This window comes from Thunnus thynnus, chromosome 1 (assembly GCF_963924715.1).
Source record: "Thunnus thynnus chromosome 1, fThuThy2.1, whole genome shotgun sequence".
NCBI lineage: Eukaryota > Metazoa > Chordata > Actinopteri > Scombriformes > Scombridae > Thunnus > Thunnus thynnus.
In genome coordinates, this window is record NC_089517.1 from 4524468 (window position 1) to 4537838 (window position 13371).

General features: G+C 38.3%; 1 protein-coding gene across 2 annotated transcripts in view; it reads left to right on the forward strand.

The window, feature by feature from the left end:
* LOC137190552 (multiple epidermal growth factor-like domains protein 11) overlaps positions 1-13371 on the forward strand; it is a 174238-nt gene that overhangs the window by 145301 nt on the left and 15566 nt on the right. For both annotated transcript variants that reach the window (XM_067600130.1, XM_067600182.1), the window contains exons 16-18: positions 2236-2370; positions 11607-11735; positions 12217-12345. In XM_067600130.1, the coding sequence (XP_067456231.1) occupies positions 2236-2370; positions 11607-11735; positions 12217-12345 (393 nt within the window). The remainder of the gene's footprint in view (positions 1-2235; positions 2371-11606; positions 11736-12216; positions 12346-13371) is intronic.

Genomic DNA, 13371 nt, shown 5'->3' on the forward strand with positions numbered 1-13371 from the left:
CACGTATGTGTTTGTATATGATTGGTTGTCTTTTATATGCTTTTTAACCTTTGTAAATGAGGTTTTGTTTCTTTGTGTTGTGTTGTATACTGACTCTGATGAAGACCACAAGCTGAAATATGTTGGTTTCATAAGTTGTTCTTTATACTACAAGTGTGGATGGATTTCTGACCCTTTCAGATCTGCAGGCAGGATTTAGAGGGTTTATGACTGAAAGCTTGATCATAGCAGAACATTTGATCGTCTTTCCAGCCAACAAATGAATGCAGCACAGTTAAAGGAAAATGCTTTTTTGGCCGCTGCAATACCGCGAGTGACCACTGGGAAAAATTGGCTGCAAGGCTGAGCAGCAGCGCCTTATCCAGCTCTTATAATACATCCATGCTGTAGACCTGTATGATGCATTCCAGACAACTCGAGAAGAACTTGAAAATTTCTGAGCTCCGACTTGAAAAAGTTTGATGGAACTGCTCTCGAAGTCGGAGCTCCGACTGTGAAACTCCAGTTTCATCCCGACTTCACTGAGAAGCAGACGCTCTGACGGCACATAATACGGCAGCGAGCACAGAAGTTTCAACTGGTGTTAAATTAATAAAAATCTCACAATGAACAATGTTTACTTATGTCACTCACTAATATCAGAAACATGTAACATTACTAATACTTGGTAGAATATTGACTGTAATATTTATCTTTCTTTTCTGTCTCTCCTTTTTTTTATTTTTACAATTCTAAATATTTATTTTGGACTCAAATAGAACCAGAGCTCGAAGAAGCCAAATATCACTGCCTTCAGTATTGCTACCCAAAAAAATTGATTTAAATATTTTGTGACAGGCTCTTACCTCTCTATCCTCCTCCGTTTCTTTCATGTTTCTCATTAAGCTCTGCTGACGTTGCAGATAGTCGTACGCTGCCTGCCGTGAGGAGAGGAGTTTCTCTCAGTCAGCCATGTTGATTGTTTACATTTTGCATTTTGTTGTGAGGAAACTCTTCCAATTTATAACTTGGAAATTTCTGACCTCTGACTTGAACGCACCATTAATCTTGTTGAGACATGATCTCCTGTAGTTATTTAAAAGCCTTTAATGGCACCAGTCAGCATCTTCTCTACTTTATATTTAATTGTGGAAGTCTGATAATGGATGATGACCTATGACCAGTTGCACCACAGTCCTCCTTCTGTGCAAAAATGTATTTAAAAGTTAATCTGAAGCTTCAGAGTCTAAATGAGTCAAATCAAGTAGATATCTTTCAACATTACAGTCTTTTTAGTGGCAAAGTCCCTCTTTTTGTTACTATACTTCCACCGCAGCTCAACATGGAAACACAAAGAGGGAATTTGATGCTAAAAAGACTGTAAATGTGTCAGATATCCACTTGATATGACTAACTTCCTGGTTGCTCTGTTTTGCTAGCTTTGCAAAGCCAAACATGTTTCACTATTTAAGATTTAAGACTGAAAACAACCAAATAGACACCAGACTAATCACTAAGTTATATTGACTGTTCACTCAATTACAGTACAGTTAAAATCTGTGAACATTAAAGCTTTTATCCTGCAACTACATGGTTTATTTTTCATCTTTAGTTAATTTATGGTGGACAGTTCAGGAGAGGATCCACCGTGTGTTTAACATGTATGAAAGTCAAGCCTGCTTTGTTCTATTGATATATGTGTGTATATATATAACACACACCACTTTGCTTCCCTTGCATCAGGTTGATGAATTTAAAAGCTCTCGGTTCACGGTTTAGGTAATTATCTTAATTAGGAAAAATCCTGTAACGTGAGAGAAGCGTTGGACCAGCCTGCACCGGCTTGTCTTCCCACTTAGAGTAACATCAATTAAAACAAATTTAAAGGCCTGAGGAAGACGTAGGAGGGAGGAATCAGCGGTGGAAGGAAAACAAAGCAAAGCTGATACAGCCAACAAGGGGGCAGCCCGAGGGAGGAGGCGGAGGGCTTCTTGGACACACTTTTGCATGTGCACGCACGCACAAATATATAGGTAGCAGATATTAAGCTTTCATATAGACGGGGGTTTAAATTGGGACTAACTGGACCATGAAATTCATTATTAAAATGATCAAAGAACTAATCAGAGAACTAATCAGAAGTTTCCCCTCCTCGACTCTGACATGGATCTTTCTCTCTCTGTCACACACACACACACACTGTTCACCCACATCCTTCTAACAATGAGTGTGTGTGTGTGTGTGTGTCCTCTGCAGCATGTTCGCCCGGTTTCTACGGCCACCGCTGCAGCCAGTCCTGTCCTCAGTGTATCCACAGCGACGGGGCGTGTCACCATGTCACCGGCCACTGCGAGTGTCTCTCCGGTTTCTTCGGTTCGCTCTGCAACCAAGGTCAGTTCCAGCTTCCTTCAGTCCTTCAGTTACAGAAAATATTTGCTGCTGCTCTGTTTTTTTTTTTTAAGGGCAAAACAGTTCAAGTTTTTATTTTCATGTATTGTTACTCTATGTCCTTACATTAAAAAATATATAAATTGCTGCAAAAACTTTCGTCAATGGAAATGAAATGAAAAAAACCTTCAAGATGTGCAGAAATTCTTTAAATACTGGAACTTTAGCAAAGATTCAAGCTGGAAAATTCTTGGTGGTTGCTTAACTATTGCTTCATGACATCACAGATTTCTAATGGGGTTACAGCACACATAAGCACACAGGGGTAATTCAATAATGATTAATAAATATTTTAAAAAAAGAAAAACTGCATAAAACATTAAAATTCTGATTTAAAAGAATAAGAACCTTATAAGAAATACAAAAAAAATATTAACATAAATGCAGGATGTACACACTCATACACTTACGTAACCGCATACGCATCAGTGGTGCATTCAAGATCATATATAACCACTCAGGTAAAAGATGGGCGAGTATTTGCTGTCCTACGTTTGTACTTTTTCTTATAATGTGATATTTAGATGCTTCTTTTCTGGAAATGACTTAACCAGACACTTCCAGATCCCCCTCCAGACAGCTGCTACCTGATTTAGGGTTTTTGTAGTGAAACGAGAAGGTAGCAGAGATAACTGTTCCTCATCCGTGACACCGCGCCCTACAGCGCTTTCAACACGAGCAACAGGAAGTGAACAGAAACAGGACGTCTGACAGCTGCGTCACTCACCGCCGGTCGAGACGCTCCGATAGAAAACAAAGCAATCAAACTGATTTTGACGCTCACTCGAGTCACATTCAGTTCGGACACGGTGTCAGACTTTAGAAAGCTCACTGCAGAGACACAAAGGACTTTATACGACTGTTTTCACAGGCGGAGTAATACGTCTCATGATGATTAAATTGATCTTCATGTGTAAAATCAGTGGAGTGCTGCATCAAGAAACCTTTTTAATATCTATCCAACTCAAGACCTGATTGTGTTCTCTGCCTTTTCTAACAGAGTAACTACACAGCAAATCATTTTTACGCTGTACACATAATAACATAGGTCTGTGTTGGGCATATGATGTTAAAACAACAATATATTGTGTGTTAAAACTACTTTTTCTGCTCAAAATTAGCTTATTTTCTGCTTGGATCTGCTTGGACTTGTAACAGGCAAGACTGAGGTTTATTCCATATATCAGCTGCCACAACGAGTATAAACATCAGGCTAACTCACTGCCTCACACACACACACGCGCACACACACACACACACACACACACACACACACACACACACACACACACACACACACACAGAGCTGCTGGTAACGTTAGCAAGTCTGATAAGAGAGCAGAGAGGTGACATCATGCTGCTCAGAGAATCACAACCATTTATTCCTTTCCTGCTCACGGCTGGTTAGTCGCAGAGAGGTGACATCATGCTGGTTAGTCGCTAACCAGCAGGATATAACTTTTGCGTTTATGTATGTGTTTCTTTGTTTTAGATTGAATTAATTTGTGTTATTATCCTGTCTGTTCACTACTTTGTACAAAATGTTTTTTATTGTGAAGCACTTTGTAACTTTTTAAAACTGCTAAATTAATTATTCTTTACTTATTTGCCTACATATTAGACCAAACTGTGCAACAATACGACATGAAACAATGCAGAACATATGGGATGGCTGTGGCTCAGGAGGTAGAGCGGGTTGTCCACTAATGGTGGTTCGATTCCCGGCTCCTCCAGTCCACATGCCGATGCGTCCTTGGGCAAGATACTTAACCCCAAGTTGCTCCTGATGACTGTGTCATCAATGTATGAATGTGTGTGAATGGTAAGATTCCTCTGATGGGCCGGTTCGGACCTAGCATGGTACCCTACCTATACCTACCTGTACCTATACAAGTACAGTCCATTTAGCATTTAGCATAATGGCCGACGTGATACTGTAATCACCATTTTTTAATCAAGCTTATAAAAAACAACAATGCCAGAGCTTTGGGCAAAGTTTTTTAGTTCTGCTGCATTTTTAAATATATAATAGTTGATGACGTCACTACTTGCATTTTGTTTTTCTATGCTCACTATGATAAACCAACCATTCATCACACAGCCTCAAACCGATACTGTAAACTCTGCAACAGATTGTGACCGAAATATTTTTAGACCCATCTCGCATGGCGTGACCTGCAAGATCACTGTTTTGCACGCTTTGTGCACAGGGACCCATATGTAGTTTTTTAAGTTGATCAAATGCCCAAATTTCCCAAAAAAAGGAGGATTTATGTCACGTTCTCACACTTTTCGCAGCCACTCAACTCTGTTTATTTAGAAACAGGACAGAGAACAGCTGCTGTACAATAGAACCACCACAATGATCCTCTTGACATCTTCATTTACACAGCTTTTTCTTTTGTAAAACCCTCATATCTCAAAGTATGTGACGCACCGTGCACAAAGCGAAGCCCTACAATGTCTACATTTCATTAGAATTGAAGGCGATAGAATAAAAAAACCTTGAGCTTGCTCCACGTCCCTTTTATACAACGTCTACCACCTCATTTTATCTGAATAATCTTTTTGTGGGTTCCTCCTGTACATCAGTATTTCAGTGTGGTTTAGCCCCTCTGCAGGTTAAACAGGTGTTAACTCTCCGATGAAGGCAGATGGCCCAAGGTTCGTTGCCAAATCGAAATAGAGACACTGGAGGCGTGTGCCATGAAATATTCATCATCATTAAACATGAAGACGGCCTTAGTTCTGCCCTGTCCTACATTAGCCATTCTGCTGGCCGCTGCATCTTTTAACAGGCTCATAACTGGGTGAGGCTTGATAAATCAGATGTCCAGCAGGAGGGCTTTTAACCGCCGGAGGAGCCGGTCCTGCTCCCGTCCCTGTTCTCTCCTTTTGTACAAACTAATGATGTTATTGACTGGAAAACTCTCACATGGTCTGCTGCATCTCTAAAGAAAACATCTCACTGTGAACAAACCATTAACTGAGACAGAATGAGCTTCCATTACTTAAATGAAGAAATTTCTATTTTGGTAATGCTTTATTTTACAGGTCTTTTAAATTTATAATCATTTCCTGGGAATTTTAGGTATTTAATGATTCATTTTTAGGACATTTTCAGTGGTGCAAAAAGTGATAAAGTACAGGTTCATCATCTTTTAAGTCTGTCCTAAAACAACAGTCAGGAGCCCAAATGAACATTAAAACATGTTTTTCTTGCTGTAATCATTCCTCCTCCTCCTCCTCCTCTGTTCATACTGACCATTAGAAGATCCCTTAGTAATGACCTTACAATGGAAGTGATGGAGGACAAAAATGTATTTAAAAGTTTATCTGAAGCTAATATGAAGCTTCAGCGTCCAAATGAGTCAAATCAAATAGATATCTTTCAACTTTACAGTCTTTTTAGTGCCAAAGTCCCTCTTTTTATTACTATACTTCCACCGCAGCTCAACAGGGAAACACTGTCCGAGGAAAAACAGGGAACAAAGAGGGAATTTGATGCTAAAAAGACTGTAAATGTGGCAGAAATCCACTTGATATGACTAACTCAGACTGCTGAAGCCTCATATAAGCTTCACATCAACTTTTAAATGCATTTTTGCACTAAAATGCATGCGTTTGGCCCCCATCACTTACATTAAAGCACATTTGAAGGATCTTTTAATAGCCAGTATGAACAGGAGGAATGATTACAGCGAGGAAAACCTCTTTCACTGCTCATATGGACACCTGACTGTTATTTTAAGACGCACTTGAAGAACTGTGAACCTCCTTAAGTTACTTTAGTTGGTAAGTCCCCACTCGTCATATTTGGGTTCATATGTAGTTGATATTTTGCAAAAATTCTTAATAAATTCTTTAACTGGTAGAAAATACTAATGAGTGAGCAACTATCAACAATTTCGGTAACACTTAATTTTATGAATCCCTTTCCAGTGGTGGAAGAAGTATTCAGATCCTTTACTTCAGTAAAAGTACCAATACAACAATGTAAAAATACTCCATTACAAGTAAAAGTCCTGCATTGAAATCTTACTACAGTAAAAGTACATAAGTATTATGAGCTTGATGTAGTTAAAGTATTGCAGTAAAAGTAGTGGTTTGGTCCCTCTGACTGATATATTATTATATATGACATCATTAGATTATTAATAGTGAAGCATCAGTGATTAATGGGAGAGGAAAGAAGAAAAAACAAAGTTCTGATACACAAATCTGTTTACAGTTTTTGGACTTTTTCTCTAATCTTTGATTTTTGCTGAAATATTGGATCATTTGAACATTAATTAAAATGAAATATGTGAGAAGTTTAGAGGGAAAAATCACTATTTGGTGGAGCTGTTAACAACTCATAGACATGTGAAAAAGCCAAAAAAGGTTGGAAACCACTGGTTTCATCTTTAACAATGTGTTGTATTTTAAAAGCTTGCTATATCATCCATTGTATCAAATCCTCATCTGAAAAGTAACTAAAGCTGTCAAATAAATGTCCAACAGTTGTCTAGATGTTTCCTCAGCACAGGCTGAAAATTAATTGTGTGCTAAGATAATAGATCACCAGGGAGCTACTGAACAGTCCCTCCTCTGTTAATTATGCTCATTAAATCCTCCTGGTTTTATTCATGTGTCCTGTATATACAATACATTATTACTTTGATCCAAACTTTACAGACACTAGTCACACATTGGTAACTGTTACATAAGTGTAGAGACTTCATTAAAGCATTCATAATGATCTTTATTGCACTGATTCACACCAAAGAAAGCCCCTCTGGGTTTTAGTGTGTTTGTGTGGTGACTAATGGCCATTATAAGCACAGACAGGCAGAAGCTATTAATGAAGACAATAGATTTTACGTAACAGGTGGAAAACACAGTAAAATGCAAATGAGTGGAGACGAGTAATGTAAGAATAATGAATGTCTACATAGCTCATGTGTGTTTAATGTATTTATCTTATCCAACTCCTGCCTGAACATTAACATTAGGAAGAAATATCACTCATTCATAAAATTTTAATACGGCTGTAATGTTTTATGAAGCCGACTATAAGCACACACTGCATCTCACTGTCGTTATTATGCAACGCAAATCCTTATGAAAGTCAAGTTTATTTATAACAGCGTCACCAAAAGTTTTTCCAACTCTGAAACATTTCCAGAATCAGAGGTTTTTTTTCTTTTCCCCCAGTCTGAGAAACTCATGCATGTATTTATCATGAGCCGGCTGGATTATATTGCACCTCTCTGTTCATGAGGTCTCCCGAACAACACAATCATAGATAACAATTTATCTAGAACTCAGCCGCACGAGTTCCAAACCAGGACATAAACCGTATAACTCCGGTCCTTTGGATCCGTCACCAGCTGTTGTTTTCAGAATACAGTTTTAAAATCCTACCTCTCGGATTTACAAAGCACTCGCTGGTCTTGACTCCACAGTACTTCTCAGACATGCTGTCAGTTTATAACCCCAGCAGATCTCTGCAGTCACTAGGTGGAAATCTCCTCCATGTGCCTGGAGCACTTTTTACAGTCTGGTGAGATGACATTCAGTATTTATGCACCAGAAGAATGGAACAGTGTGCCTGCTGAACTTAGACTCACTGCAACACTGTTCTTGTAAAAGCAAACCTTCCTTTTCATTCATTTTTTCTAAATGAACACAACGTCTGTTTGTTTGCACGCATGTTTCTGTATGTGATTTTATGTGTATGCATGTTGTTTGTGTTTATTTGCACATTTTTGCTGTTTCTTTTTTTATGTAAAGTACTTTGAACTGCTTTTGTGTGTAATGGTTCTATACAGATGAATATGAATTGAATTGAATTATAAAGCACATTTCATACAGCAAGCATAGACTCAATGTGCTTCAAGATAAAAAGCAAAAAACAGACAAATGAGATCATACATGACAAAACCATATAGATAGGAAGGTATTACATATATAAAACACATAAGGTAAGATTAAAACACGTAAGATAAGAAGGTATTACAATAAAAAACATATAAATTAAGATTAAAACACGTAAGATAAGAAGGTATTACATATATAAAACACATAAGGGTAAGATCAAAACATATAAGATAAGAAGGTATTACATATATAAAACACATAAGGGTAAGATCAAAACATATAAGATAAGAAGGTATTACATATATAAAACACATAAGGGTAAGATCAAAACATATAAGATAAGAAGGTATTACATATATAAAACACATAAGGTAAGATCAAAACATATAAGATAAGAAGGTATTACAATAACAAGGGAATACAATAAGGAGGTATAATTATTTTTATTAAAAAGGGAATAATAATAATACTGATTCAAAACTTAATGTTTTAGTCATTAACCACGTATTTTAAACCTAACTCCTAATTCTAGAGAGTAGGAGCATAATGAGACTGGGACCATTAAACATTTTAAAATTTGCTGTTATGAGTTAAGGTCAAGTTAAATGCCAGCTCATAATATTTATAACTTTTTACACTTTGAGCTCTTTAAAATGTAATATGATGTTACTGCAGGGAATAAAACCGGGGACGTTACTATATGTCAAGTTTTATAAGCAGTCTTTTAACTTCATAAATATGAGATGAAACCAAACACTACGCTGATATATAACATGCAGTAATATCAGTATGTCCTCTCATGTTTACTGGCAATAATCAAAAAAAAAACCCAGAGCATATTAATATATTATCAGGCTCATCAGAAACTACAGTATCTGTCTCAATATTTTATTAAATTTAGTGAAATCTGAATATAAAAAAAGCAGAAATATCACATCCTTAAGCAACAGGATGTGCATTTCCCTAAAATGATTATCTGCAAAACAAACTAACTTTGTATAAAGCTTCTTTCAGCCAGTTTTTTTCTCTTTTTTAACTCCCTTGTCTTGTTTTCTGTGAGTTTATCACATAAGACACAGTCAGTAGTTTTGATTTATTTCAGACTTTACTGCACAATATGTTTAAAAAGCACAAAAAATGCTATTAAACTTCAAATTTATTTTATTAAAATTGAATTAAAAAGATATTTAATTCTCCTTAAATTATATTTTTCACTTTTTTACAGTTGTCTTTAAATTGGTTTTACTAATTTTAATCAAATTATATTTGCTTGTTTTATTCTTTTCAACATTTCTTGGTAGAAATTTCGTCTGTCCATCCACTCTGATTACTGTTTGAACACTAATTAAATTATAAAATATGATTTGCACTCATTTGTTAATGTTTTAGTGGTTGTAAAGCACTTAAGACAAACATTGATGGAGATTAAAGAAGTGCTGCACACTTAAACGTGTTTTTTGAGCTGCAAACTAAATTATATGACTCTACTGTGATGAAACACATCAGTGCTGGTGTTAATATTGACATTAACACCAAATTTATAAAAATTTCATGGATTGAAAATGGCTCAATTTGTCATCTAATGTATAAAATCAGCCCTGAAAAGGCGGAAACACGCTGACGTAGAGTCGACCCTTTGGGACGTTAACTTCCCCAAACCCCGCGTTCATTTCAAATATATGCTGATCGACACAGTTTTAGCTTCAGCAGCTAACAGCAGCACTGACCTGCTGGAGGAAATCTCTCCGTCTGTGACTGTCTGCGGGAGGAAACGCTGTTGAAATACACAAAAACAGCAGAAATCCTCTTTGCATTTCATCCTGTTGCTCTTCAACTCTCCAGCTGTCTGTTCCTGCAGTTATCAGTTGCTAAAATCATGTTTTAAAATGTTAGATCGCTGCGTAACCAGAGCTCCAACGTTACTGAACCTGCCCGCTGTGGAGCAGCTATGGACCGTAGCTCTGCAGCTGGTCAATGCTGCTGTTAGCTGCTGAAGCTAAAACTGTCTTCATATATTATTATTATTATTATTATTATTATTATTATTATTATTATCATCATCATTCGTCTCTGGCCAGGGGGTGTCACTGAGCATCTCCTGCCTCACACATCCACATCAACCCCCTTTCAGCTTTTTGTCCACTTTTTTAGCATTTTTTATAATTATGCAGTGGGTGCAGTTACACTTTAAAGACATCAAGATACTGATACTAATAATTGACAGATGAATTTGTTATACCCAGGGTTATACTCCAGTTCAAAGTACTACACTCTACCATATTTCTAAAGCAGATCCTCTCTGGATGCTATCTGTGACATGCACACATGTCCTTGCCTCACTCCTCCATATGCTCTGTTTCTAGCTCCTCTTTCCTAATAAGACTACTCCACCAGCTGAGACTTGCACTCTTATAACATTGTCAGACTCACAATGGACAGTTTTTTTTGGACAGCCAGACATATCTTTTTATTCCACACATTCTTGTTCCTTGTTAAAAAACCCGGCACCTACATTACCCACAACTCGATTCGGCTGTGTTATCCTATTAGTGGCTAATGTAGCCTGGAGCCACTAGTCTCGAGCAGAGATGAGGACTTAAAGTGGCTATAATCGATATTTTATATTTTATAGTAGCGTATGAGCTGACAGTGTGTAATGTGTGTCAGAGAATTATCAGCGACTCTGCAGCTCCTCTCGGCTTTACGGAGCTTTAAAGTGAGTTTCAGCTCATTGTTTAGCTGTCCGGCTGCAACTTTACTGTTTTGGTTCACTCTTAGCACTCATTTTCAGAGAAAAAGCTGTAAAAAGCCACTGTACACTACCTGCTCAGCACCAAACGGCAAACAGACACAGTTAGCTGTAGACTAGCTGGTGAACATAGTGGAGCATTTAGCAGCTAAAGAGCCGGATATTTCCCTCAGGAGTTGGTGGAGAACAAAAACAGAGCTAAAAGAGAGTGAATATTGGACTTACATTCACCAGGTGGACAGAAACACGACCCCAAATGAATGATAATGTTGCTCCGTAACTGCTGGAGTTCAACATATCAACTTAAAAGCTGATGATATGTCAGCGTTGTGTTCATAACTTGTATCTGCTGCCCCCAAGTGGCCAAAAAAAATCAATTATTGCAGGTTTTTTTTTAAATTGCGCAAATGATCTTAATTCCCCTCATATAGGAGGTCTTTTCTATGTTGCATACTTGCTTGGAAATGTATCTGGACCACATAGTTTTTATTATATTTCTCAATGTTTTAACAAAGTGACTATCTATCTAACTTTATATATGTGTGTGTGTGTGTGTGCATCTCCACAGTGTGTCCCAGTGGAAAGTATGGTAAAGCCTGCGCCGAGACGTGTTTGTGCACCAACAACGGCACTTGTAATCCCATCGACGGTTCCTGTCAGTGCTACCCTGGATGGATCGGCGAGGACTGCTCCAAACGTAAGACGTAACCAATAATCTTTCTTCTTCTTTCACACACACACACACACACACACACACACACACACACACACACACACACACACACACACTCTCTCTCTTTCTCTCTCTCTGTTTTCTCTTTCTCAACTCAGCAATTATCGACTTCAAGTCTTTGCTTTCCAAAGGAGAACCAACTGAAATTAATTTTCTCTGCATCTTGTTACTCACTTGTGCCTGACCATGAACCAGCCAGAGACGACTTAAAGAAAGAAAAAAAACAACAACCTCAAGACAATTACTTTATCGGCTCTGACAATAATTGTCCATCTTACATTGAACAGAACACAATCACTCAATCACTGGTGAGGCAAACGAAGGCGCAGACCGTCCTGATCTCCGGCCCTCAGGCGGATGACGTTTGCTGGTGTGTTTTGATAAGAGGTTTTGTGTATGAACGTGTGTGTTTCTCTAATTGTGTGTGTGTGTGTGTTTATGACAGCGTGTCCTCAGGGCTCGTGGGGTCCAGACTGCATCCACACATGTAACTGTCACAACGGAGCCCAGTGCAGCGCTACAGATGGAGAGTGTAACTGCAGCCCTGGATGGACGGGACTCTACTGTACTCAGCGTATGTGTCACACACACACACACACACACACACACACACACACATACACATGCACACACAGATCGAATAAGGTTGCAATGAGGGGAAACAGTGATGCTCTTTCTGGCTGCTGTGAGATCATTGATGCAGTTTCACTTTTTGCACCGGAGTCACTGCTTGAGTAGCTCATACCTTCACCTCCATCTAGTGGCGGATAGTAGAACTACAAGCCTGAAGACCAGAGCTGTGTCCCAGATCCAACACTGATTCTAAACTGTTTTTTTTTTTAGTATGTAGTTTGTTCAAACTGGAAAGGTGACCAGATGAAGTATACTCACTAAAAAGTCTTGAATTTTGAATGTGTTGTTATTCTACTCTAATGCAAAACTCAAAGGTGGAGGTGCATGGGAGAGATGGAGGGGGGAGCAGAGGGAGCGACATGAAGAAGAAGAACCAGGGTTACAAAGTGCAAACATACAATAACAAAATAATATGAGAAACGAGAAACAAATCAGGGCGATGAAGCATCAATAAAATACCTTTGAGAAAAGGTCTGAAGATGAGATTTAAAACACTGCTCTGACCCCCGGAGGTAGACCGTTATGTGGCCTGAGAGCCAGGACAGGAAGAACTTGATCATCACGGGTCCTGATCCTTGAGCCTGGCACCACTAGAAGCCCTAGTTCTATTGACTGAGAGGCCTGATGGATCTATATGTCTGTAATTCACTGACATACGTTGGTGCCAAGTTGTTTAAGGCCTTAAAAGTAATTAAGTGGATTTTGTATCCAGTCCTAAATTTAACAGGGAGCCAGTGAAGTGAGGCCAGCAGCGCAGTGATATGAGAACACTTTGGAGTCGTGCCACTGATTTTTGAACTACCTGTAGTTGTGTAACTGTGTCGTGGCTTAAACAAGAATTACAATAGTCAATGCAAGAGGAGACAAAACAATGAATGATCTGTTGTAGCTGTTGGAACAGTAAGGATGAGTGTAGTTTGGCGTGAGGCAAACATACAGATGAAAGAGGAAGCTGCATGCTGGTATT